This window comes from Neoarius graeffei, chromosome 13 (assembly GCF_027579695.1).
Source record: "Neoarius graeffei isolate fNeoGra1 chromosome 13, fNeoGra1.pri, whole genome shotgun sequence".
In the NCBI taxonomy this organism is placed as follows: Eukaryota; Metazoa; Chordata; class Actinopteri; order Siluriformes; family Ariidae; genus Neoarius; species Neoarius graeffei.
The window spans coordinates 1,894,340-1,920,637 of record NC_083581.1 but is presented as its reverse complement, the minus strand read 5'-3'; the positions used below and the strand labels follow the sequence as shown (position 1 = coordinate 1,920,637).

The 26,298-nt window shown below is 46.3% G+C and overlaps 2 protein-coding genes across 5 annotated transcripts; one reads left to right on the top strand and one right to left on the bottom strand.

Annotated features, from left to right (window-relative positions):
- Positions 1-8,294: 8,294 nt before the first annotated feature.
- gp9 (glycoprotein IX platelet) lies at positions 8,295-13,958 on the top strand. Of its 4 annotated transcripts, none has more exons than XM_060937106.1 (4): positions 8,295-8,315; positions 9,044-9,229; positions 12,593-12,805; positions 12,974-13,958. In XM_060937106.1, the coding sequence occupies exons 3-4, from the start codon at positions 12,711-12,713 to the stop codon at positions 13,686-13,688; spliced, it is 810 nt and encodes a 269-aa protein (XP_060793089.1). In that variant the 5' UTR covers positions 8,295-8,315; positions 9,044-9,229; positions 12,593-12,710; the 3' UTR covers positions 13,689-13,958. The 4 variants fall into 4 exon arrangements, with proteins under 4 accessions (XP_060793089.1, XP_060793088.1, XP_060793087.1 ...); XM_060937105.1 differs by lacking the exon at positions 8,295-8,315 and adding an exon at positions 8,367-8,825; XM_060937104.1 differs by lacking the exon at positions 8,295-8,315 and adding an exon at positions 8,367-8,836.
- Positions 13,959-14,285: 327 nt separating this feature from the next.
- Positions 14,286-25,084, bottom strand: cnbpa (CCHC-type zinc finger, nucleic acid binding protein a). Its single transcript, XM_060937111.1, has 5 exons — positions 24,976-25,084; positions 19,409-19,519; positions 19,255-19,320; positions 16,564-16,762; positions 14,286-15,332 (listed from the first exon to the last, which is right to left on the bottom strand). Exons 2-5 carry the CDS (start codon positions 19,515-19,517, stop codon positions 15,215-15,217), a joined length of 492 nt encoding a protein of 163 aa, XP_060793094.1. The 5' UTR covers positions 19,518-19,519; positions 24,976-25,084; the 3' UTR covers positions 14,286-15,214.
- Between the last annotated feature and the right edge of the window lie 1,214 nt (positions 25,085-26,298).

Here is a 26,298-nt window from a genome sequence, read left to right as displayed (position 1 = left end):
TTGGATTGAGATCATTTTAAAACAGTCCATTTTTTCCCTTTTCAACCATTCCTGCGTGCTTTTGGATGTGTGCTTTGGGTCTTTGTCTTGCTGAAGGACCCATGATCTTCGACTCAAACCAAGTTTTCTTACACTGGGTAGGACATTTCCCTCTAAAATATCTTGATAATTCTCTGATTTCATGATTCCTGTGATACGGTCAAGGCCTGCAGTACCAGATGCAGCAAAGCAGCCCCACAGCATTATGGATCCTACACCATGCTTAACTGTTGGTAGGGTGTTCTTTTCCTTGTAGGCTTCATTGCGCCATCTGTAAACAAACTGTTGGTGCGCATTGCCAAAAAGCTCTATTTTTGTTTCATCTGCCAACAGAACATTTTCCCAGAAGGATTGCGGTTTGTCCAGGTACTCTTTGGCAAAGATCAGTCGTTCCTTTTTATGTCTTTTCCTCAGCAATGGCGTCTTCCTTGGCCTTTGCCCATAAAGCCCTGTTTGGTTTAGTGTGCGGCATATGGTACTTGTTGAAATCATGACCCCAGACTGTTCCAGGTTGGCCTTCAGGTCTTTGGATGTTTGACGTGGTGTTTTTTTCCACCATTCACACCAACTTTCGAAGACTTCTCTCATCAATTTTTCTCTTCCCCCCCCCATGTCCAGAAAGGTTCTTGACAGTTCCATGCTTGGCAAACTTCTTAATAACATTACGCACTGTTGAAACAGGGATACCAAGGTCTTTGGAGATGGCCTTATACCCTTTGGAGGTCTTGTGTATGCTAATAATAGCTCTTCTGATGTCCTCAGACAGCTCCTTTGTCTTCACCATTATGACAAAGGAACAGGGAATAACAGGTGGCTTTTTAAAACACGGAAGTCATCATTCATTGGCTAATTCATGTCACATGGGCACAGACAATTTATTACAGGTGATTCTCATTTGTGATTTACCACAGGTGAGTCATAATGTGTTTCCATACTGATTTACAGCAAAGGGTGCCAATATCAGTGACACAGCAAGCTTTAAATTTTTATATTTTTCCCCTCATTGTTTATTGTTTTAAATTGTTGTTTATCATTTGCTCTTTTGTATCAAACACGAGTTCTCTATAGAAAAAAGTTGTTTCACTTGATTCATTTTTTTCAGGAGATATTCCACATTATGTACTTAAACTTCATGGGTGCCAGTAATGGTGAGCAGGACTGTAGGCCACCTCAAGCCGGTCTTCCCAGGGGACTGTTGGTTCCACCAGCACCACTTGCTTTGAGCTCTCAGATGTTAGGACCATATCTGGCCTGAGTGTTGTGCTGGTGATGTGCTCAGGGAACTTCAACTGCCTCCCAAGGTCCACCTTCAGCTGCCAGTCACGCGCTGAGGATAACAGCCCAGTTGGGACCTTTCGCTGCGACTGAGGCTTCTCTCTAGCCCTGATGAATGTGATGTTCAGCCTTACTGGGGGCTGGTATCTACTCTGCTGGATTCCAGTGCAGATGGTGTCAGCAACCGCCTTCAGCACCTGGCCATGGCGCCATCTGTACCGCCCCTCTCCCAGGGCTTTCGGGCAGCAGCTTAAGATGTGCTCCAGAGATCCTCTTGCAGGGCACAGTGGACATGATGGTGTTTCTGCCAGCCCCCAGCAATGCAAGTTTGATGGACTTGGGAGGACATCATACACAGGCTGGATCAGGAACTTGAGTCTTGCTGGTTCTGACTTCCAAACTTCTGACCAGGTGATCTTCCGAGTCGATGCATGGTCCCAGTTGGTCCAAGCTCCTTGCTGGCGCATGGTCACTGCTCTGCTACGGCGTTCCTCCTCCACCTCTGCCCGGATCTCACCCTGGATAAGCTGCCGTCTCTCTCTCCCCTGGGCTCTATCGTAGCATGGTTTAGTATGGCTACCAAGCCCCGCTCGTCCGACTGCCACCGAGCCCACCAAGACGCCATGTCGCAGCCTCACTTCTGCCTGCTGCACTGCCTCCTGTGCCCGCCACTTCCTTCCAGTTCTGACCACTATGCCTGCCGAGGAGACTCTGGTGTCAGATGAGTCTCTGTACAGTAACACCTCCCTGGCTCTTGTTACTTTGAATTCCTCTGTCAGGCCAGAGAAAGGAAGCTGCAGTTTGTTAGTGTGCCCATACAGGGCAATGCAGCTCAGACTCTTCGCCAGACCCAGCCACCTGCACAGGAACTGGCTGATGTTTCGCTCAAAGCCGTCCACTGTTGTTATTGGGACTTGGTACATCAACAATGGCCATAGAAGTCTTGGCAGGATGCCATGTTGATATATCCATGCCTTGAACTTCCCAGGAAGGGAACATACCACAATTGTGCATTTCCAGTGGGATGGGCTCTGCACTTGGCACTCGACTTTTGCGGACTTTCCCCTGAAGATGGCGTCTGGAGAACAACAACTTCAGGTAAGGTACTGGCTTTGTATTTACTCTTCTACGCACTCTGTCCGTGCACTTGCAGAGCTAGGGACACTTCGTTTTGTTTGTAGGAACCCTCTACTCACTTCCACAGAACTGTCATGTTGTTTTGAGCTTTGCAATGGTTTTAAAACTAGCGTTTTGTATCGGCAAAAAGACATGCCCCACGTACTTCCATCTTAGCGCTTTCCGGTTGAAATCGCAAAAAACAAACTGTCTCAAAACACATCCGATTGACGTGACTGTGGTAGCAACTCAATGTATGCGCTCCCAGTAATGCGAAAATAGACCTAGAAAGCATATCACTCCAGATTATTCCTTTAATGTTCATGAGTCCACCATCAGGAGGACACTGAACAACAATGGCGTGCATGGCAGGGTTGCAAGGAGAAAGCCACTGCTCTCCAAAAGGAACATTGCTGCTCGTCTGCAGTTTGCTAAAGATCACGTGGACAAGCCAGAAGGCTATTGGAAAAATGTTTTGTGGACAGATGAGACCAAAATAGAACTTTTTGGTTTAAATGAGAAGCGTTATGTTTGGAGAAAGGAAAACACTGCATTCCAGCATAAGAACCTTATCCCATCTGTGAAACATGGTGGTGGTAGTGTCATGGTTTGGGCCTGTTTTGCTAAATCTGGGCCAGGACGGTTTGCCATCATTGATGGAACAATGAATTCTGAATTATACCAGCGAATTCTAAAGGAAAATGTCAGGACATCTGTCCATGAACTGAATCTCAAGAGAAGGTGGGTCATGCAGCAAGACAACGACCCTAAGCACACAAGTCGTTCTACCAAAGAATGGTTAAAGAAGAATAAAGTTAATGTTTTGGAATGGCCAAGTCAAAGTCCTGACCTTAATCCAATGGAAATGTTGTGGAAGGACCTGAAGCGAGCAGTTCATGTGAAGAAACCCACCAACATCCCAGAGTTGAAGCTGTTCTGTACGGAGGAACGGGCTAAAATTCCTCCAAGCCGGTGTGCAGGACTGATCAACAGTTACCGCAAACGTTTAGTTGCAGTTATTGCTGTACAAGGGGGTCACACCAGATACTGAAAGCAAAGGTTCACATACTTTTGCCACTCACAGATATGTAATATTGGATCATTTTCCTCAATAAATAAATGACCAAGTATAATATTTTTGTCTCATTTGTTTAACTGGGTTCTCTTTATCTACTTTTAGGACTTGTGTGAAAATCTGATGATGTTTTAGGTCCTATTTATGCAGAAATATAGAAAATTCTAAAGGGTTCACAAACTTTCAAGCACCACTGTAGAACCTGACAGGTTCTTGAGTTTGGTACACTTAGAAACGAGGGTTATTTAAAGCTACATCACTGAGTCATTAAGAGTTCTTGGCATCTGAAAATGGTTCTAGGAACTCTTTCTGAAGCGTTCTTTACAGGTTCCACAGAGTGACCATCAAAGAGAAACACTAAATCGTCTAATGTATATTTTTATCATTTTTTGGTTACAGTTTAACTGTAAATTTCTCGAAAATGCAGAATTATAATTAAGGAACTGTTCTGAGTGAATTGCAAAATTCTTCTTCTGGCTGCTCCTGATTAGGGGTCGCCACAGCGGATCTTTCATCTCCATTGCTTCCTGTCTTCTGCATCCTTCTCCACCACACCTGCCACTTTCATGTCCTCTCTCACCACATCCATGTATCTCCTCTTTGGCCTTCCTCGTTTTCGTTTGCCTGGCAGCTCCATCCTCAACATTCTCCTTCCCACATGCTCTGCATCTCTTCTCAGGATGTGCCCATACCATCTCAGTCTCATCTCTCTTAGCTTCATTCCCAAGCTCTCCACATGTGCTGTCCCTCTGATGTACTCGTTCCTTATCCTGTCCAACCTCGTCACTCCCATCGCAAACCTTAACATCCTCAACTCCGCCACCTCCAACTTTGCCTCCTGTCTCTTCGTTAAGGGTACGGTCTACAATCCAGACATCACAGCTGGTCTCACTACTGTCTTATACATCTTACCTTTCACTTTTGCTGGGACTTTCCGATCACAAATGACTCCCGAAATCCTTCTCCACCTGCTCCACCCTGCCTGCACTCTCTTTCTCACCTCACTATCGCAGCCCCCATTTTCCTGCACAGTTGACCCCAGGTACTTGAATTCACCAACTTTCTTCACGTCTACTCCTTGCATCTTCACTACACTCTCATCGCCATTCTCACTGATGCACATGTATTCTGTTTTGCTCCTGCTCACCTTCATTCCTCTTCGTTCCAATGCATCCCTCCATCTCTCCAAACCCAACTCAACCTCCTTTCTACTTTCACCACATATCACAATATCATCCGCAAACATCATGTTCCATGGTGACTCTCGCCTCACTTCGTCCGTCAAGCTATCCATCACTATGGCAAACAAAAAAGGACTCAAAGCAGATCCTTGATGGAGTCCCACCTTCACCTTCAACCATTCAGTCGTTCCAACTGCACACCTCACTGCTGTTTCACTGTTCTCATACATGTCCTGCACCACTCTAATATACTTCTCATTCACTCCACTCTTTCTCATACAATACCATAACTCATCTCTCGGCACTCTATCGTATGCCTTCTCCAGGTCTACAACACACAATGTAGCTTTCTCTGGCCTTCTCCGTACTTCTCCGTTAACATTCTTAAAGCAAAAAATTGCATCCGACGTGCTCTTCCTTGTCATAAACCCGTACTGCTGTTCACAGATTGCTACCTCGCTTCTCAATCTCACCTCCAATACCCTTTCCCATAGCTTCATGGTGTGGATCATCAATTTTATTCCTCTGTAATTACTGCAGCTCTGTACATCTCCCTTATTCTTGTATATTGGGACGAGCACACTCTTTCTCCATTCATGTGGCATTTTCTCATTCTCTAGGATCTTTTAAAACAATCTCGTTAGGAACTCCACAGCCGTCTCACCCAAACATCTCCAAGCCTCAATCGGGATACCATCTGGTCCGACTGCTTTCCCAGTCTTCATTCTTTTCATGGCTGCCCTCACCTCATCCTTACTAACCAACTCTGCTTCCTGATTTGCTGTCCCCAACGAATCTGACCTTTTCTCTCTTGGATTCTCCTCATTTAATAAATCCTCAGAGTACTCTTTCCACCTTCTTAATACACTCTCTTTGTTTATCAGCACATTTCCATTCACATCTTTCATCACTCTTACCTGCTGTACATCCCTCGCTTCCCTGTTTCTCTGCCTAGCTAGTCTGTACAGGTCTTTCTCTCCTTCTTTGAGTGAATTGCAAAATAATTGATTTTATTTTTTTCGCGATCCAAATCCTGCACTCTGATTGGCTGGCAAGCGGGTCCGTATCCTAGGGTACGGACCCCAGTTATGGACCCCGGTTACGGACCTCTGGCGACTTGCTCGTTCACAACAACAAACAACATGATAGCATTTTTTGTCAACATTTATCTTTTTTTTATAAGATTTATTTATAAGATTATCAAAAATCTTATAAATTTTTGCCAGCATTTCTCAGGAGAACAGCATTAATTTTACAGCATGGATAGCGATAACGACAGTGTTCACAGCGAAAGCGAGTTTTACTGCCCTGAGGAAGAAGAAATAAAAGAAAACATTTCAGGAGAAAGATAAAAACCAGTAATTTGCTAACGCCGAGCAAAAACATGGCTGAATCCTGAATGACTCCTATTTGTATAAATAGGGGACTACATAGGCGGCAAAATGTAGTTTTTTTCCTGCCATGGAAGTGCACTTGTATACCGAGGAGGAAGCCATTTGCATTACAGCTGTGAACGAGGATTCAAAATGGCGGCTCGGCTCGGTTTTCCCTTTCGGGCGCTCTCGTTTTCTGTTAGAATTTGGTAAAGAAAAAATATATATTATTTACCAGCTTAAGGTCGGTCCGTATGGTGAAATACCGTGACCTCGGCCTTGAATACTGACCTCGGCCCAGAGGACCTCGCTCAGTACTTTCAAGACCTTGGTCACGGTATTTCACCATACGGACCTCCCAGCTGGGAAATAACACACATGTATTTCACTGAAAATTTTAGATCAAACCAGTAATCATTAGAAACCCAGCATCACTAGAACTGAGGTCAAACACCAGTTTCTTCTTATTGTGTGTTTGTCACCCTTCAACTTTCATTCGGCGCCATCACACTGACGTGCACTTACACACTCTGACCACCAGGGGGCACAACAGCCCCCCCACACACACCCCACCCCACCCCACCCCCAGGCTTGGGAGGGAAGGGAACAAAAAAACGCTGTTAAACTGATCCAAAGAGAACTGAGCTTTCAAAAAGATTTTTTTTTAAAATGTGTAACAAAATGTTTTTGTTAAAACCCTGACGTCCAATCAGAATGCAGCATGTTTGAGGGCGTTGTTTTTTTAAAACTGACCTGAGCTAAGAGAGATCTGATAATGTTTGCGACACACATTTACAATGAAAGGCTACAAAAAATAAATATTTTAAATTATATTACTGAATATATTTAAATATTTAAATAATATTGTCATAAGCTGTCGTGTCATCATTAAAGCATCATTGCATTGCTTTTTCCCTTTATTGAAAGTTTTGTGCAGGCCCGGCGCCAGGAACAGTTTACTAAGGGGGCAATTAGAAATTGCAAGGGGGCAAATATTTTTTCATATAGTGTGTAGTAGTGATGGCGGTCTGACAACGTGTTTCAAACAATTAACTGCGCCTGTGCGCCAACCACAAAACCACCACGGCCCCGAAGGTTGCTTTAGTCCAGGAAAATCATGTGGCATATTACCAGGGCAGTTGCGCTTTATCAGCCCCCGTGCCCACCTGTTACCCCTCCACTCCGATTTTCTCACAGACACGCGGTACAACCGGAAAGATGCCAAACATAAAACAACACACACAAACCTACAGGCAAGTCCTTTACATTTAAAATACATACAAACAGCTCCGCGGCATGAAAACAAAACGCCAATGCAAGTCTAAGGTACTTGGCTCGGCGGCCAAAATCATAATTTAAAAAACTCAACAGACCCCGCGGCTGCACCAGTAATAGCCTTCCTGACTCGCACCGAGTCAACGCTAACCACTTAATCCGCGATCCCAGTTTAGGCGTGTAGGGACTAAACACTCTGAAGTGATGAATTTTCACCCCCGCTGCATGGGGGGTGACGTCAACGACACATATTTTTACGCTGTTTGCGCACAAAGCGGACCATATATGAACACATACACCAACATAAACGGAGATAAACTTAGCCTACAGAGAAAGAAAATGGATTCACAATATTGTGATTGAATTGGTTTAATTCTGTGGGGGAAAGACTAATCCCGCAAACTGACTGCATATTACAGGATATTGCAGAGACAGTGCACTTGTAAGTGTACATGTAAAACCCCCGCCCGCCCGCACGACCCCGCCCCCTGTCCTTATCACAGGTCTGTGTGTGCGCGGCTGTGTCAGCATTTCACACACACACACACACACACACACACACACACACACAATAACTAGTCCCCAGTAGTTAGGATTGATACATATGTCTAAAACAATATTAAATTCAGGCTTTTTGAAATAATCCTACCTTAATACAGTTGAATTCTACGATTGCAACGTAAGAATCATAACAACCAATCAGATTTGTTCTACCGTGCCAGTTTTAGTAGTGATTTATGTGAAATGTATTTTTGTGCAATGTGCAACCACTTAATATTTCGTATTTGAAAATGCAAATTATTAATACGTCTATGATACATTATATTTTCATAAGAAAACAATTAAGTGATCTGAGTCTCCGTTGAGGGGGCGGGGCTGTAGCCACGAGGGGGCGACGCCCCCTTTCGCCCCCCCATGGCGCCGGGCCTGGTTTTGTGACGTATAGCCTACTGTGCACAACTCAAGTGTCATCGATGCTCCGTAAGTATTAATAAAGGTCTTATTAGCAGGATATGTTATAGAGTGTTTATAATGTAAGTGAATGAATACATAGTGTTATAACACAATCTTACATCATATACATCTCACCTGACTGTGTGTCAACTTGACATCTTTTACCCCCGATGGAAAAATCCTTTATAAATATTTCTGTAGCTTTATGTCATCACAGCACTTATGTAGGTCTTATGACGCTCTATGAACACTGTTCTTCACCTATTGCTTTTTTTTTCCTTACAACTAAAACGTTCCCTGCTGAAATGTGAACTCTGGTGTTGGAGATAAACTTATCAGCGGCTCACAGAGACACTGTTCTGCACGTGATTATTATAACCCTCACTCGTCCACGTCCCCTGAGCGCGACACGCAGAAACAACACCTGAACATCACCCGAATGAACGCTTGCAGCACAGCCGAGAGAGGAGTACGGGTTTTACTGGGATGCGTGATTTAAATAATCAGACTGCGCTTGTGCTGGACTTTGAAAATAAAGTTAGTTAAAAGTATGTTTTTACTGAGTTGCTAATTAGCTAGCATGCTAACTGGGTAACTTGATAACAAGCTAACAAACTTACAATTTATAGATGGTGCAAGTAGCGTCGTAAAACAGATCTGAAACAGTTGAAATATTTTTATTGCTTGTGATTTTTTTTTTGTTTTGAAGCTGATTTAATTTTATTTAAATAAACGACTGGAACGTTTGTTTTAAGTTCCCCTGAAAGGAAAGTCAGCATGGGCAAGTTTTCAGAAGGAGACGTAATTATCAGTGCGTGATGGCGTCTCGCTTCACTGCAGCTTTGCCAAGTGTTTCTACGTGGTTTATGATCCGATTCGTCACTCTGAAGAAGATGAAGCGAGACAGAAATATCTGATTTTTCCTGCATGAACTCTGAAAGGTACGTTTTCATGTCACTATTTTTTGCTTTGTTTGTTTTTATTTCATTTTGATTTGAGTCTGAAGGAAATTATTTTAAAGTCAGAATCATATCTTTATGATTTTAATGAGTTATGAGTTTGTCATCAGTGAATTTAGCAGTAATACTGTACTTAAATACTGAAAACAATTTTTCTTTCAATTCTGAAACTGAAATAATATTATTATAATAATGTTAGTTGTGAAGTTAAAGTCTAATCCAAGATGATATTTCATTAAATTTACCTCCAGCATAAGACCGTTTTCAGTAAAATATTCAGCGGGTGTCAGGAATGCAGGTGACAGACAGATGTAAGAACTGAAGGAGAGTTTATTCAGGCAAACTGGCAGAAAAATCCTAATCGTGAGGCAGAAAGCAGAATCAAAAAACAGGCAATGGTCAGGCGAGACACAAACAGATAATTAGAGGCAAAAGAGCAAAATCTAAAGTACAAAGTCAAAACCAGAATCAGAACAGCAATAACAAAAGGCTCAGTAATGCCAGGCACAAGGGACTGAGGGTATTCTTTGTGAATGTCCTTAAATATTGTGGCTGTGTGACTGAACAGTGCTTGAGTTCAGGTGTTCGTGATTAGAACTCTGGAAACTGAGCAGTGAGATGCAGGATAGTTGTTGGAGTCTGTAGCAACCGTATGTGAAGGCCATTGTGAATGCTGGGAAGTAGAGTCATGAGTGTAATCAGGTGCAGAAGTAACAGAAATCCCCTCCGAGGAGCTCACTCTGGGAGCAGTACTTTTTCTTGGGCAGCCCCAGGAGCGAAGGCCTGGTTTATCAGGGTGCTTGGCCTAGAATTCTTGGCAAAGGAGTTGGCCTAAGATATCTTTGGCCAGGATCCAGAAGTGCTCCTCGGGGCTGTAGTCCTCCCACTCGACCAGGTATTCTAGGTTGCCTCCTTTGTGGCAAGAGTTGAGGATGTTGTGAACAATGTAAGCAGGTTTACCATCAAGGGTGAGGGGTGCAGGAGTTGAAGTGGAGGGAACATCGGTAGCTAAGGGACCTGGAATGGCACATTTCAGGCATGATATATGGAACACTGGTGTAGTCTATTGTGTCAGGGAAGGTCCAGCTAGTAGGTAACGTTGTTGATGTGTTGCAGAATCTTAAAGGGGCTGATGTATTTTAGTCTGGCTAACGCGACAAAGCTCTACGAGCTATTGGTCTGGCCAAGATATTAAGCCCAACCGTTTCCCAGAGCCCGTGGTTGACCCGCCTCCCTGAAATGCCTCAGTTTGCTACTGGTCGAAGCCAGAAAAGGCTGTGACAAAGCTTAAACCAATCACATCACTCTTTCCTCTGACGTATGCAACGTGACGGGGCTAACTGATAGATTAAACTCTTACCGAAGCCGGTCGAGAGCAAGGCGAAAACGTCCTTCCTTTCAATAAATACCTCTAGGGCTGCTCTTTGCTCCGTTTTCAATGAGAACTTCCCGTTGAATGCTTTCAATACAGCATCTATGCGTAATAGATGCGGAAGCGTGAATGAAGCGCTTCCGGCATTGATTCTGTAAACAATCTATGGCTTCCGGTCGCAGTTCTACTACGTCAGTGCCTTGAACACGCCTCTACCCAGGGCCGTTGGAGATGCTCAAAGTTGATTGGTTCCCGATTTTTTGGGAGCTTGGAAGAGCTGTAGATAGCTTGCCTGGCCAGACTAAGCTCGCAACAGGCCCTCGTGTTGCGTCACGCTTAGGATGGGCGGGCCCAGGCTAGATGTATTTGGCGCCAAGTGTTTTTACAAGCTTGTGGGTTCCTGATGTCTTTGGTTGATAGCCACACCCTGTCACCTGGGTTATATTTGGGGGGGGGGGGGGGGGGGGGACCTTGTTCTCATCCATGGTCACTCCCTCAGTTATCCCAGGAATGCTATCTGGAAGACATTAAATTTGCATTTCTCTGCTTTGACAAAGTGGCAGCATGGTGGTGTAGTGGTTATCACTGTCGCCTCACAGCAAGAAGGTCCTGGGTTCGAGCCCAGTGGCTGACGGGGGCCTCCCCCTGTCTGTGTGGGTTTCCCCCACAGTCCAAAGACATGCAGGTTAGGATAATTAGTGGCTCTAAATTGACCGTAGGTGTGAGTGTGAATGGTTGTTTGTCTCTCTGTGTCAGTCCTGCGATGACCTGGCGACTTGTCCAGGGTGTAACCCCGCCTCTCACCCATAGTCAGCTGGGATAGGATCCAGCTTGCCTGCGACCCTGAACAGGACAAGTGGTTACGGATAAAGGATGGGTGCTTTGATAAAGGAGTGGTTCTCAAGGAGTTAAACATGATGTTTTTTACATGGTGCACATGGCTTTCTTGGGTAGGTTCAAGATCTCGTCTATGTAGGATAACCCGTATGGCATTACGCAATACTCATATTGACCAGAGGTGGTGCTAAAAGCTGTCTTTCACTCATCACCCTTACGGATGTACACCAGTTTGTAAGCACTGCATAGGTCGAGCTTGGTAAACACTTTTACTGATCTGAGTTGTTCAAAGGCTGAGGGAACCAAAGGCAGGGGATACGGGTATTTCACTGCGATCTGGTTGAGTCCTTGATAGTCAGTGCATGGGTTAAGGCCCCCTCCTTTCTTCTCAAGGAAAAAGAAACCAGCAGATGCAGGTGACGTGGAGGGACAGATGTACATCCATCCCTCCATGTCACCTGCATCTGCTGGTTTCTTTTTCCTTCCGTTGTAGAGCTTCTTGCACATAATTGCCCATAGTCTCCTGTTCAGAGATGGAGAGTTTTGAAACGCAGAATTCCCCAATTTTTTTTTTTTAGTATGAGCATATTTGTAAGAGCTGTAATTTTATTTCTATCTCTAAAATTTTAAATAATTAAGGATAGAAAATAAATTAAACTGAAGCTTAATTTCCCACCTGGAGGAGTCCTACAATTTGGCCCAAACCTTTGGAGACACTGATACAGTTCAGCGTGTGGACTGATGGGATTTTACTTCACAGACCCCTTTGACCAGATTACATTCCAGGTGTTTAGCAGACGCTCTTATCTAGAGCGACGTACAACATACACCAGAGCAGCCTGCGGAGCAGGTGGGGGTTCGGTGCCTTGCTCAAGGACACTTCAGCTATTCCTGCTGATCAAGGGAATCGAACTGGTGACCTTTTAGTCCCAAAGCTGCTTCTCTCACCTTTAGGCCATAGCTTCCCCCACAGATGATGTCAATAAAGTCTTAGAGTTCTAGTGAAGAGAAGTGAGTGTGAAAGGTTGTTTATATTAATGTGCTCCTTATAATACATTACCGTTTCTATAGTAATGGCTCATTCGCATTGATAAATTGATTAAAGAAATTGTTGTTTTCTGTAACATTTCTGGAAGGAGTCTCCAGTGTCAGCGCTGTGGAACAGTCAGAAGCGAAGCTGGAAATTTTCCAAGTGTTTTCTGACATTTTCAGAACAGAGGAGTCTGCGCTTCTTTGTGGCTTCTCAGTAACACGATGGAACAAGCTACGATTTTTTTTTATCTGATTAATGTGAAGAGAAAGAATAAAGAGATACTCGTGAGGGAACAACTGTTTATAGCTGCTATAATGTAAGTGACAACAGGAACTAACGAACATTAAATGCAACTAGAAACGGAAAACAGTATGATGTTCTTTAATAAAAACTGTAATTGCTGTGATGTCAGAGGAATAAAACTCTTGTTCTAAGAAAGTAATCAGCTTCAGTGTGAGATCACACACAGCTCTTCTCCCCTCAGTCCCACACTCAGGATGATCTCTGCTCTTGTAGCTGTGATGATCCTTCTTGTGAGAAACGTCACATCGTCCTGCAGCTGCTCAGGGTCGCCATCATCAGGCCTGAGTGTAAACTGCAGTTCTCGAGATCTGAACCGTATTCCTGATCTCCCACCCAACACCACTGAGCTTTATCTACAGCACAACCACCTGGTCACGGTTCTTCCGGGATTCTTCGACAGGCTTCTAGAGCTTCGTGTGGTGGATCTGTCAGGGAATCCCTTCCACTGTGGCTGCAACATTCAGTACCTGAGAGTCTGGCTCCTGAAGAACCGAAACGTGACTACAGTGCATCCTAGGTGTGCCACTCCGGCGTCTCAGGCACACAGAGCCATCATCAGTCTCAGCGAGACCATGTTCTCGTCCTGCGTGAGGAGCCGGTGCTCCAGTGCAGGTTATAACCTGGTGCTAGGGTTCCTGCTGTGTGGAATCCTGGGCTTGTTACTGTGGAGTCTCCGCCTGTCCAAAGGGCTGTCGTTTAGTCTGGGCATCAGCGAGAAGCACGCCAGCCTCCGGGTCGAATCCCTGCCCTCGCTCAAACCCAAACACACAGCCAAGGTGAAGTACTCGGCGCAGTGGAGCGAGGATCTGGAGACGCCGCTGCTTGACATGGACATCCTTCCACAGATCATCGACACGCTCCACAAACGCCACAATATCAAGATTCAAGAAATGTGAATCAGCCGTTTCAGTTCTGCTCACGTTTGAAGGTCATATACCTGATGTGCACCACGAAATTTTCTGAATATTCATTTTTACACAGACGCATGCTTTCAGATGATGTTTCTCCTGAACTGAAATTTAAGGGTTGGGGTTTTTTTTCAGTATAATACTGAATAAGCCTCAGGCTTTGCCATAAATCGGAGAATTTGTAAAATAATGCTTGTTCCTGATTCTAAACACCTTAAAAAACAATTCTGCCAATATAATGTTAACTCTGCTTATAATTGCATCTCGTTTTGTAAATTAAGTTATAATTATTAGTTTGATTTCAATGAAGCTGTTTTTTGTCTAGTTTTACTCATGTAGAAATGACATTCTGCAGTTTTATTCAAAACTGATTTCATATTTTAAATGCTAACTTCAAATTGATTTTTTTAAGTTTATTTTTAATATTGTTTTACATGCTTCTTTTTACACAATCAGCAAGAAAAATCAACTTGTTCTGTGATCGTTTGATTATTTATAAAATAACTTTTTGTTAAATCAGACAAATGGTCCTGTTGTCATTCACAGAAGTGTCGGTGTAAAAATAAATAAGCGGAACATGGTCAGTGCCATCCCGATCCTCCTCCAGCTTTATTGATAGTTTAAAATTACATTTTCTATGTTTATAGGACTTCAGTTGCATCTTTTCCTTCTGACTTAAAAACAGAGTACAAGCAAAATGATTTTTTTTTTTACAGTAGTCCAAGTGATATTGTACAAAAATAATATTTGATTTCTGTGAAAACATTCTTCTTTTGCAAATTAGTGATAAATCCACAAGCTTATTGGTCTTGATAATTTAAGATAGAAATGACGAAATTATGTTTTTGGAATCTTGAGGCATTTATGAGTAATGTACCAAAAAAAAAAAAAAAAAAACCTCAGAATTCAAAATAAAGTAAAAGAGAGGATTTCTCCATATTTCAGAACTCTGTTATCAGTATTATTAATAGAACATTTCCTCACAGGGTAGCGCCCAAACTCTGTGTGTGTGTGTTTTTGTGGATTAAGATGGAGTCCTGTGTTTGTGAACTTTATCGCCATCACACTCTAAGCAAACTCATCATTTCCTGCTGATTTTATTCTAAACAAAAAATCTGTAAGCAGAAGTCGAGGCTTTCCCATCCGCCGTCTCTCGGAGGCTCACGTGACTCGAGCGAGTGCCGTGAGGTCCCACGTTAACACACCGCGCTCCGCTCCACGTGCTGGTCATCACGCCGGAGAGCGCGGTTAAAGGGTTTTTTTTCTTCTTTTTTTTCTTAAACAAAGCATTATTACACAACACCTCTACCGTAACTAAACACATCTGATACTGAATGCAGAGAGATTTTAAACCCCTTCTTTCTTAATTTTTTTTTTCTTTAAACATGTCGAGCAGCTCACGGGCCCAGGACAAGCCTCTGTCTGCCCACCTTTAGCCAATGAAGAGGATTCCCAGAAAATAATATAACCATCAACGTGAAAAAGGAGGGTCTGATGAAGAGGGGAGGAGGCGTTTACGCCGAGGCCTCGATGGTACACTCCCGCGCCAGGTGACCCGTCTTCCCACAGTTATAGCAGTTCACCTCGCTCGCCTTACTGCACTGCACCGCCACGTGGCCGATCTCACCGCACCTGCACAACAACGGCACTCACATCACCATCACACGCTGGGATATCATACAGTCCGTACTCCTCAGGCACCTCGTCATCTACACCAGCAGGAGGAACAGCAATCTTCTGGATTGCTCTTAATAGCTGGACAACTAATATACATGCAGCTGTAATGATAAAATTAGTAGCAGTATCATAGTAATAGCTGCTATTATTACTACTACTTGTACATTAGAAGCAATACTAACTGTAGTATCTCAATAGTAGCTGTCACAGCTATCATTATCAGTACCTAGTAATAGAACTTATTCCTGAGTGTAGTAGCAGTAATGTTAGTTTTATCAACATAATAGCAGTATTATACTAGTAACAGTAAATTTACTCACAGTATTAATATAGTAGTAATCACTGTTTTTATTAGCAGTAATTCTATTAGCCACAACAGTAATTAGTAACAGTATAGTACAAGTAACAATTTTTAGTATAAATACAGAGGTAATTAGAGGAAATCCTGTGCTCTGATTGGTCAAGAGATTCGGACTATTTCTCAATAATCACCGTATCGACTCAGCAAAATGCCGTCCGATCGCTCCGTCACCGTAAGTGAGGAAGAATTACAGATGAGAGAAAACTCTGTTCCTAAAAGCACTAAAGATGCTCCAGAGTTTGGTCTAAACTATTCAAAAGGGAAGATGGAGTTGGGATTTATTTTATCGATTTCAAAACAAAAAAAGTACTTCATGTGACTCGGTGTAGATCAGTGACACGAGTCTGCGCCGCAAAGTTATTACATTTACATAAAGATTCTGAAGTTTGATATAAAGGATTTTTTTTAAATACAATTTTTAATTTTTTAAATAATCCCCTGTGTATTTATACTAAAACAATCATCTGCCTCAGACTCTGAATAATCGTTAGTGTATGTTATTATCAGTCGTATTATAGGCGGAGCAGTAACTTATTATTGATGGCATAATCGATGGTATGAGTAACAGGAATCCATCATCAGTAGCAGCTGTAGTTAACAGTACGCTGATAACAGTAATAGATTTTAGTAGTCATGAGTCTGGTAGGAGCCATCGGCTATTATTATTATTATTATTAGTAGTAGTAGTGTAGCAGTTATAGTAACGAACAGTATTATTAATACTATTACTAATAATCATTTATATTTGTAATATAGATGTAATTGTGATTATATTTATTCAGATCAGTGCTCTCAGTGGTAGTAGTGTGTGCAGTGAACTCATACCGGTAGCACTTGACTTTATCACACAGTTTCTGGATGTGTCCGAATCCACCGCAGGAGTAACACTTCTGCTCGTTGGCATGATCACAGTCTCGGGCCACGTGTCCAGCTTTACCGCAGTTATAGCAGCACTGCTCACGCTCCTTCTTTGGCTCCTTACAGTCCCGGGAGATATGGCCACTCCGGTGACAGTTATAACATGCTGAGAGAGACACACACACCATGTGAGGGTGAAGAGCTTCAACACAATTCCCAAAATAATAAACATCAATCTGTACATTTATTTGTATTAAATAGGTACACCTTAACTGTAATTATTGAAATGATTAGTATCAGCAGCAGTAATAATGGTATTAATATTAGTAGCAGTGTACTAGTATTCTTATCAGTAGTAATAGTTACTTGTAGTATAATAGCATTAAGAGTAAATATTATTAGCAGCGGTAACAGTAATAGTTTATAGTAATGTTAGAGTAACAGTAGGAATAGCAATGAGACAGTACAGGCACACCAGTAATCATCAGTGGCAGCACAGTACTGATAACCATTATTAGTACCGGTGCAACAGTACTAGTAATTATTAGTTGTAGTAATAACAGCAGCACTGGTATTATTCATTACTGTTACTATTACGAACATTACTTGTAATAATTAGGGCCCGAGCCCGAATGGGCAAAGGCCCTATTGATCTTGTAAGAGTTCACTATTATTATTCTTCTTTATTTTTCTCCGCTGTTGGGCCATTTTCGGGGCGCTTGCCATGGGCGAAAACGCACGAAATTTGGCACCAGTTCCGAGAATTGCCACCGCTACTCAGAACCAAAAGCCCAAACTTGGCCGGGGCTCAGGGCCTCTATAGCGCCCCCTAAGTCGTTGTGATTTTGGCCTCCCGCATTAAGGTGCCTGGTTGCCATGTAGTTTGTAGTAGTGGCATGCCATTTGGTACGCATATGTATCTCACTAAGCCGGACAAAAATGTAATGCCAATGCATTAGCCACGACCAACAGGAAGTGAGGTAATTTCACTTTTGTGCGAAATGCATGGCCACGAAGACGGCGCAACTCCTCCTAGAACGTTCATGGGAATGTCACCAAAATTGATACACATCATCTACAGACATGGCTGACAAAAGTTACTAAATACGTTTCACGTAGGATAAACCGTTCAGAAGTTATACGTCAATCAATTTTCGATGCACAATTTTACATGCTTAAAAATTCATAACAAATCTAATTGCTCAAAACTGCTCATACTTCACACGCAAATCACTCATTGGGCTTCTGACATGTGACCCAATTTCTGTGATGTTTCGCCACTGGGGGCGCTATTTTTGGGCAAAAAATCCAATCTTTCCTCAAATTTGGTCAAACTTCACGGCCACCCTCTTACTACCTCCCATGTCATGTATACCACATTTTGGGAATTTTCGTCCATGGGGCGCGCTGTTTTTGGCCGACGCAATTGCTCCAAAACGGGTTTTTGGTAAATAATTCCATAATGCTTTTCCTTCACACCACTACCTTGTGTTAGTACGTTGCTGTTGTAGACACTTATTTTTCCAACTCATAATCGCTCATGTACAGCATAGCGCCACCTACTGACATGGGAGAAACCAAAAAATTTATTCTTCAAAAATCTATGTCTCATCTTCTATTTACTCAATTGTTATCAAACTTCATACGCAAACTCTTCATAGCTCACCTGACATATACGCCAAATTTTGTGCACTTTCGCCCCTGGGGGTGCTGGTTATGGCAAAAATGATATTGCAGCTTCCGATTTGTCAAACTTGGCAAGCAAACTCTTTACAAGACCCTTATTGGGGCGCTTGCCATGGTCGACAACGCACGAAATTTGGCTCCTTTTTCTTAGACTGCCACCGCTACTGAGAACCAGAAGCCCAGATCCAGGCGGGCCTCAGGGCCTCTATAGCGCCCCCTAACGTTTTGTGATTTTTGCCTCTCGCATTAAGGTGCCTGCTTGGCGTATAGTTTCTAGTTATTATTATTATTATTAGGGCCCGAGCACCGTACAGTGCGAGACCCTTTTGTTTTTGAAGGATTATTATTATTATTAGGCCCCGAGCACCGTACAGTGCGAGACCCTATTGTTGCCATGTGTCCAATTCTGTGCTTTGTCGCCATTGTGGGAGTAATGTCTCTTGCCGAAGAAGCTGTGGAAGGTATTTCGCGGGGACGCATGCCCCCGCCCCCCTTGGCCGCTGGCGCGAGGGCCCGTCAAGGCCGCTTGCGGCTTTAATTACTATTACTGCTGCTACTATGCTACAAATACTTACGATTACTACTAATAAATGAACAAGATTATTGTATTATAGCAATACTAGAAGTCGTGAGTGGTAATAGAAAGAGAAGAGAATTAACAGGAATTATTAGTGGTATTAGTGATGGCAATTATTAATAAAGTAGCACTAGAGGCTTATGTTAACTTAATTGAGACTATATAGATTATTAATAGTGACAACTTTTATTGATACTAGTAAAAAAAGCATAATTGCATTATTAGAATCATAGTAGTAGGATTAACAGTGCTTACTGTTATAAATTACTATTACAAGTTATTATTAATAATACTACTGAGTTATTATTAGTTGTGATGTTTACACTTTCACTGCTAATAAATTGTGTATTTTTTTAAAAAACAGTGATGACTCGTTGTGGTCATCATCGTCTCACCGTCCTCGGTCTGTTCACAGTCGCGGGCGATGTGTCCCTGCTCTCCACACCGGTAACAGAACAGATCTGCAGAATAAACACACACATACTAAATCCACGAGTATCCCGTGCCATTGTGTTCAGGTGGTGGTGACCTGACACGGCTCGTCCTCACCTTTCCCTCGACCTCTGCCCCGCCCACGGCCACGCCCCGCATTGGGGCAGTTCTTCACCCAGTGTCCTGAGCGACCGCATCCAAAACACTCACTGCTGCTCATATCCATCCCTAAAGATGGTTAAAAAAAAAAAAAAAAGACAACTTAAAACAGAAAACAAGTCATAATGACACACTGAACCTGATGAGCTTTAAAAAAAAAAAAAAAAAAACGACATGTGAGAACTGGATAAACTTGCTGGTGTACAACGAACAATGCTCAGATACTTTACATTGCATTACAGGTATTTAGCAGAAGCTCTTACCCAGAGCAACATACAAGTGCGCGTGCGCACGCCGGCTGACACACGCACACACACACACGCTCAAGGGCATTTCAGCCACGGATTTTCCTGCAAGTGTCGAGATTCAAACCACTGACCCTTTGGACCCCAGGCTGCTTCTCAAACCTTTAGGTCATGGTTACCTCAATACTACACGGTACTGTTGCGCTGTCAGGATGTAATGTGTGTAAATCTCTGAAACTGTCCACCTCACAGTCTCAACTTTTATCATAAAGTTGGGTTTGTTTTTTTTAAATAAAATGTGAATGAGGATCAGGGAACACATGCCTGTGTGGGTAACACATGGGAAGCACATGTCATGTGAAGATCTGATCACGCAGGAGCTTTCTTTATGGAGCAGTGAGGCGTCATAAGTCTGGCACAAGCCATAAACAAACATGTAAACATGAAACTAATTTATTATTCAGCAGATTAATGTCTTTATGTCGGTGTCGAGAGCTGATCGAGTTTATTTAAATGTATAAACAAACCCTTAACCAGGCACAGAGTGAAGCCTCAGATCAGAACCCTGGTGTATTACTCAGGGCTACCTCACCTCAGCGCAGGGCTACCTCACCTCACCTCAGCGCAGGGCTACCTCACCTCACCTCAGCGCAGGGCTACCTCACCTCACCTCAGCGCAGGGCTACCTCACCTCACCTCAGCGCAGGGCTACCTCACCTCACCTCAGCGCAGGGCTACCTCACCTCACCCCACCGCAGGGCTACCTCACCTCACCCCACCGCAGGGCTACCTCACCTCACCTCAGCGCAGGGCTACCTCACCTCACCCCAGCGCAGGGCTACCTCACCTCACCCCACCGCAGGGCTACCTCACCTCACCCCACCGCAGGGCTACCTCACCTCACCCCACCTCAGGGCTACCTCACCTCACCTCAGCGCAGGGCTACCTCACCTCAGCGCAGGGCTACCTCACCTCACCTCAGCGCAGGGCTACCTCACCTCACCTCAGCGATACCTCACCTCACCTCAGCGCTACCTCACCTCACCTCAGCGCAGGGCTACCTCACCTCAGCGCAGGGCTACCTCACCTCAGCGCAGGGCTACCTCACCTCACCTCACCTCAGGGCTACCTCACCTCACCTCAGGGCTACCTCACCTCAGCGCAGGGCTACCTCACCTCACGGCTACCTCACCTCACCTCAGCTCAGGGCTACCTCACCTCACCTCAGGGCTACCTCACCTCAGCGCAGGGCTACCTCACCTCAGCGCAGGGCTACCTCACCTCACCGCAGGGCTACCTCACCTCACCTCACGGCTACCTCACCTCAGCGCTACCTCACCTCAGCGCTACCTCACCTCAGCGCTACCTCACCTCACCTCAGCGCTACCTCACCTCACCTCAGCGCTACCTCACCTCACCTCAGCGCTACCTCACCTCACCTCAGCGCTACCTCACCTCAGCGCTACCTCACCTCAGCGCTACCTCACCTCAGCGCTACCTCACCTCAGCGCTACCTCACCTCACCTCAGTGCTACCTCACCTCACCTCAGCTCAGGGCTACCTCACCTCAGCTCAGGGCTACCTCACCTCACCCCACCTCAGGGCTACCTCACCTCACCCCACCTCAGGGCTACCTCACCTCACCTCAGCGCAGGGCTACCTCACCTCACCTCAGCGCTACCTCACCTCAGCGCTACCTCACCTCACCTCAGCGCTACCTCACCTCACCTCAGTACTACCTCACCTCACCTCAGCTCAGTACTACCTCACCTCAGCTCAGGGCTACCTCACCCCAGCTCAGGGCTACCTCACCCCAGCTCAGGGCTACCTCACCTCAGCGCAGGGCTACCTCACCTCACCTCAGCGCAGGGCTACCTCACCTCACCTCAGCGCAGGGCTACCTCACCTCACCTCAGCGCAGGGCTACCTCACCTCACCTCAGCGCAGGGCTACCTCACCTCAGGGCTACCTCACCTCACCTCAGGGCTACCTCACCTCAGCGCTACCTCACCTCACCTCACCTCAGCTCAGCGCTACCTCACCTCACCTCACCTCAGGGCTACCTCACCTCAGCTCAGCGCAGGGCTACCTCACCTCAGGGCTACCTCACCTCACCCCACCTCAGGGCTACCTCACCTCAGCGCAGGGCTACCTCACCTCACCTCAGCGCAGGGCTACCTCACCGCAGGGCTACCTCACCTCACCGCAGGGCTACCTCACCTCACCGCAGGGCTACCTCACCTCACCCCACCTCAGGGCTACCTCACCTCACCGCAGGGCTACCTCACCTCACCTCAGCGCTACCTCAGCGCAGGGCTACCTCACCTCAGCGCAGGGCTACCTCACCTCACCTCAGGGCTACCTCACCTCAGCGCAGGGCTACCTCACCTCAGCGCAGGGCTACCTCACCTCACCTCAGCGCAGGGCTACCTCACCTCACCTCACCTCAGCGCAGGGCTACCTCACCTCACCTCAGCGCAGGGCTACCTCACCTCACCTCAGCGCAGGGCTACCTCACCTCACCTCAGCGCAGGGCTACCTCACCTCACCTCAGCGCAGGGCTACCTCACCTCACCTCAGGGCTACCTCACCTCAGCGCTACCTCACCTCAGCGCTACCTCACCTCACCTCAGCGCAGGGCTACCTCACCTCAGGGCTACCTCACCTCACCCCACCTCAGGGCTACCTCACCTCACCTCACGGCTACCTCACCTCACCCCACCTCAGCGCTACCTCACCTCAGCGCAGGGCTACCTCACCTCACCTCAGCGCAGGGCTACCTCACCTCACCTCAGCGCAGGGCTACCTCACCTCACCTCAGCGCAGGGCTACCTCACCTCACCTCAGCGCAGGGCTACCTCACCTCACCTCAGCGCAGGGCTACCTCACCTCACCTCAGCGCAGGGCTACCTCACCTCACCTCACCTCAGGGCTACCTCACCTCACCCCACCTCAGGGCTACCTCACCTCACCTCAGCGCAGGGCTACCTCACCCCAGCGCAGGGCTACCTCACCTCACCCCAGCGCAGGGCTACCTCACCTCACCCCAGCGCAGGGCTACCTCACCTCACCCCAGCGCAGGGCTACCTCACCTCACCCCAGCGCAGGGCTACCTCACCTCACCCCAGCGCAGGGCTACCTCACCTCACCCCAGCGCAGGGCTACCTCACCTCACCCCAGCGCAGGGCTACCTCACCTCACCCCAGCGCAGGGCTACCTCACCTCACCCCAGCGCAGGGCTACCTCACCTCACCCCAGCGCAGGGCTACCTCACCTCACCCCAGCGCAGGGCTACCTCACCTCACCCCAGCGCAGGGCTACCTCACCTCACCCCAGCGCAGGGCTACCTCACCTCACCCCAGCGCAGGGCTACCTCACCTCACCCCACCTCAGGGCTACCTCACCTCACCCCACCTCAGGGCTACCTCACCTCACCCCACCTCAGGGCTACCTCACCTCACCTCAGCGCAGGGCTACCTCACCTCACCTCAGCGCAGGGCTACCTCACCTCACCTCAGCGCAGGGCTACCTCACCTCACCTCAGCGCAGGGCTACCTCACCTCACCTCAGCGCAGGGCTACCTCACCTCACCTCAGCGCAGGGCTACCTCACCTCACCTCAGCGCAGGGCTACCTCACCTCACCTCAGCGCAGGGCCACCTCACCTCACCTCAGCGCAGGGCCACCTCACCTCACCTCAGCGCAGGGCCACCTCACCTCACCTCAGCGCAGGGCCACCTCACCTCAGCGCAGGGCCACCTCACCTCACCTCAGCGCAGGGCTACCTCACCTCACCTCAGCGCAGGGCTACCTCACCTCACCTCAGGGCTACCTCACCTCAGCGCTACCTCACCTCACCTCAGGGTTACCTCACCTCAGCGCAGGGTTACCTCACCTCACCTCAGCGCAGGGCTACCTCACCTCACCTCAGCGCAGGGCTAGCTCACCTCACCTCAGCGCAGGGCTAGCTCACCTCACCTCAGCGCAGGGCTAGCTCACCTCACCTCAGCGCAGGGCTAGCTCACCTCACCTCAGCGCAGGGCTAGCTCACCTCACCTCAGCGCAGGGCTAGCTCACCTCACCTCAGCGCAGGGCTAGCTCACTTCAGCGGAGGGCTAGCTCAGGGCTAGCTCACCTCAGCTCAGCGCAGGGTTAGCTCAGGGCTAGCTCACCTCAGCTCAGCGCAGGGTTAGCTCAGGGCTAGCTCACCTCAGCTCAGCGCAGGGTTAGCTCAGGGCTAGCTCACCTCAGCTCAGCGCAGGGTTAGCTCAGGGCTAGCTCACCTCAGCTCAGCGCAGGGTTAGCTCACCTCAGCTCAGCGTTAGCTCACCTCAGCGCAGGGTTAGCTCACCTCAGCTCAGCGTTAGTTCACCTCAGCGCAGGGTTAGCTCACCTCAGCTCAGGGTTAGCTCACCTCAGCTCAGCGCAGGGCTAGCTCACCTCACCTCAGCGCAGGGCTAGCTCACCTCACCTCAGCGCAGGGCTAGCTCACCTCACCTCAGCGCAGGGCTAGCTCACTTCAGCGGAGGGCTAGCTCAGGGCTAGCTCACCTCAGCTCAGCGCAGGGTTAGCTCAGGGCTAGCTCACCTCAGCTCAGCGCAGGGTTAGCTCAGGGCTAGCTCACCTCAGCTCAGCGCAGGGTTAGCTCAGGGCTAGCTCACCTCAGCTCAGCGCAGGGTTAGCTCAGGGCTAGCTCACCTCAGCTCAGCGCAGGGTTAGCTCACCTCAGCTCAGCGTTAGCTCACCTCAGCGCAGGGTTAGCTCACCTCAGCTCAGCGTTAGTTCACCTCAGCGCAGGGTTAGCTCACCTCAGCTCAGGGTTAGCTCACCTCAGCTCAGCGCAGGGTTAGCTCAGGGCTAGCTCACTTCAGTGTGCGAATGTGAGAGTGAATTCTGCACTGCTCACGCGCACGGCCTGTATCCACTCAAGCAGCGCGCGCGCTAAATCACTCAGCGGACCTCAGGCCGCGAGCTCGGCATTTATCAGCTTCCTCACTGTAATCAGCCCGGGTACAGCGGGCACGCGCCTCAACAACGCGCCTCAACAACTCGACACGAACACAAATAAACGGAGAAAAGGCGCAGCTGTGCGCACGATTTCCCGCGCAGCCACGCTACAGCTAGGCCACAGTTAGCACAGCTAAGCTAAACTTTACCTGAGGCAGCATTTCGCTACACCATCCTACCGCCAAAATATACACCTTCTATCAGTAAACCGCGCTTTACATTAAAAACAGGCTCAAGTCCTCCTATAATAATCCTAATATTTATTAAAACTCACCGACTGATCTTCGCTGTTAGCCGAGTTAAGCTACGTGACTCGCTGCTCTTTGACTCCGCCCCCTCTCTCTCTCTCTCGCGCTCGCTCAATCTCCGTCTGCGCCACATGCGATTTGCGCACGCGCACCACAGTTCATACGGTGCACGCGCATGTCCGCTCAGCGCGACACGTGATCTGCGCATGCGCGCGTACAGAGGCCCCCTGGCCAAAAATAAAACATGAAACGGCCAATGAACTCGCGCGTGAGCCTGACCACCGCCCCCATGAGCTGTCCAATCACATCTCAGACTGTTATAAATAAACAAATACGTATTAAACTAACTGAAAATAATAACTAACTAAATAAATAAATCTAAATATTTTACAGATTTAAAATATACAGTCCTGTGCAAAAGTCTTAGGGACCGTATTTTCTGTACACATTTTGTTATAGATTTTTATTTTGTTTATTTTATGCCAAATATTGAGTTTGTTTCATTGCACACTGTCATATTTTTCTTTGAAATAGAATAATTATTTTTCAAGTTATCTTTACTTCACAGCATTTCTTTGTATGTGACCAAGACTTTTGTTTATTTATATCGCGCTTTTCAGAGACATGCCAAGTGGCCCAATGATATGATATGATGTGAGTTTATTTAGTAAAATAATGTACAAAATACAAGTATAGTGCACATTAAAATACATGAATAGCACAATAAAGTATAAACACTTATTTCCATTGTGGTTCAAGTGCATCAAGTGCCAAAAAAGGGGCTATAAAAGAGCTGTACAGGAAATATATAATAATTGTTAAATATTAGATGCCTTTATCATTGCTGAACAAGTGCAGTGAGAGTGATTGGAGCAAGCCATCAGCCTTCATAAACTTTTCTGTATATGCAGTTTATTTAAATGAAGAAATAAAGTAAATATAAAGTAGAAAGTATAATTAAGCAGAAATAACAAGGTAACAGACAGATACACAGACATTCACAGAGACACATTCACACAGACAGACAGACAGAGACTAATAGACAGATAGTCAAATAAAACAGACAGACAGATGATGGTTAGAGAGACAGACAGACAGACAGACAGACAGACAGATAGATAGATAGATAGATAGATAGATAGATAGATAGATAGATAGATAGATAGATAGATAGATAGATAGATAGATAGATAGATAATGATTAGTGAATGATAGACAACTGGACTGAGACAAATACAGACATGATGGTCAGACAAAGAGATCTACACAGACAGACAAATAGTGTAGAGAGACAGACAGAGAGACAGACAGACACTGTAGAAAGATAGATAGACATACATACAGACAGA

Bases quoted from the DNA above. Each gene is read 5' to 3' on its own strand.
- gp9 (XM_060937106.1), top strand. From the start codon at position 12,711: ATGGAACAAGCTACGATTTTTTTTTATCTGATTAATGTGAAGAGAAAG. The intron at 12,806-12,973 runs GTAAGTGACAAC...TTCTCCCCTCAG, and splicing joins CTGTTTATAGCTGCTATAAT to TCCCACACTCAGGATGATCT.
- cnbpa (XM_060937111.1), bottom strand. From the start codon at position 19,517: ATGGATATGAGCAGCAGTGAGTGTTTTGGATGCGGTCGCTCAGGACAC. The intron at 19,321-19,408 runs GTGAGGACGAGC...TTTATTCTGCAG, and splicing joins GGGCAGAGGTCGAGGGAAAG to ATCTGTTCTGTTACCGGTGT. The intron at 16,763-19,254 runs GTGAGACGATGA...TGTCTCTCTCAG, and splicing joins CTGTGAACAGACCGAGGACG to CATGTTATAACTGTCACCGG.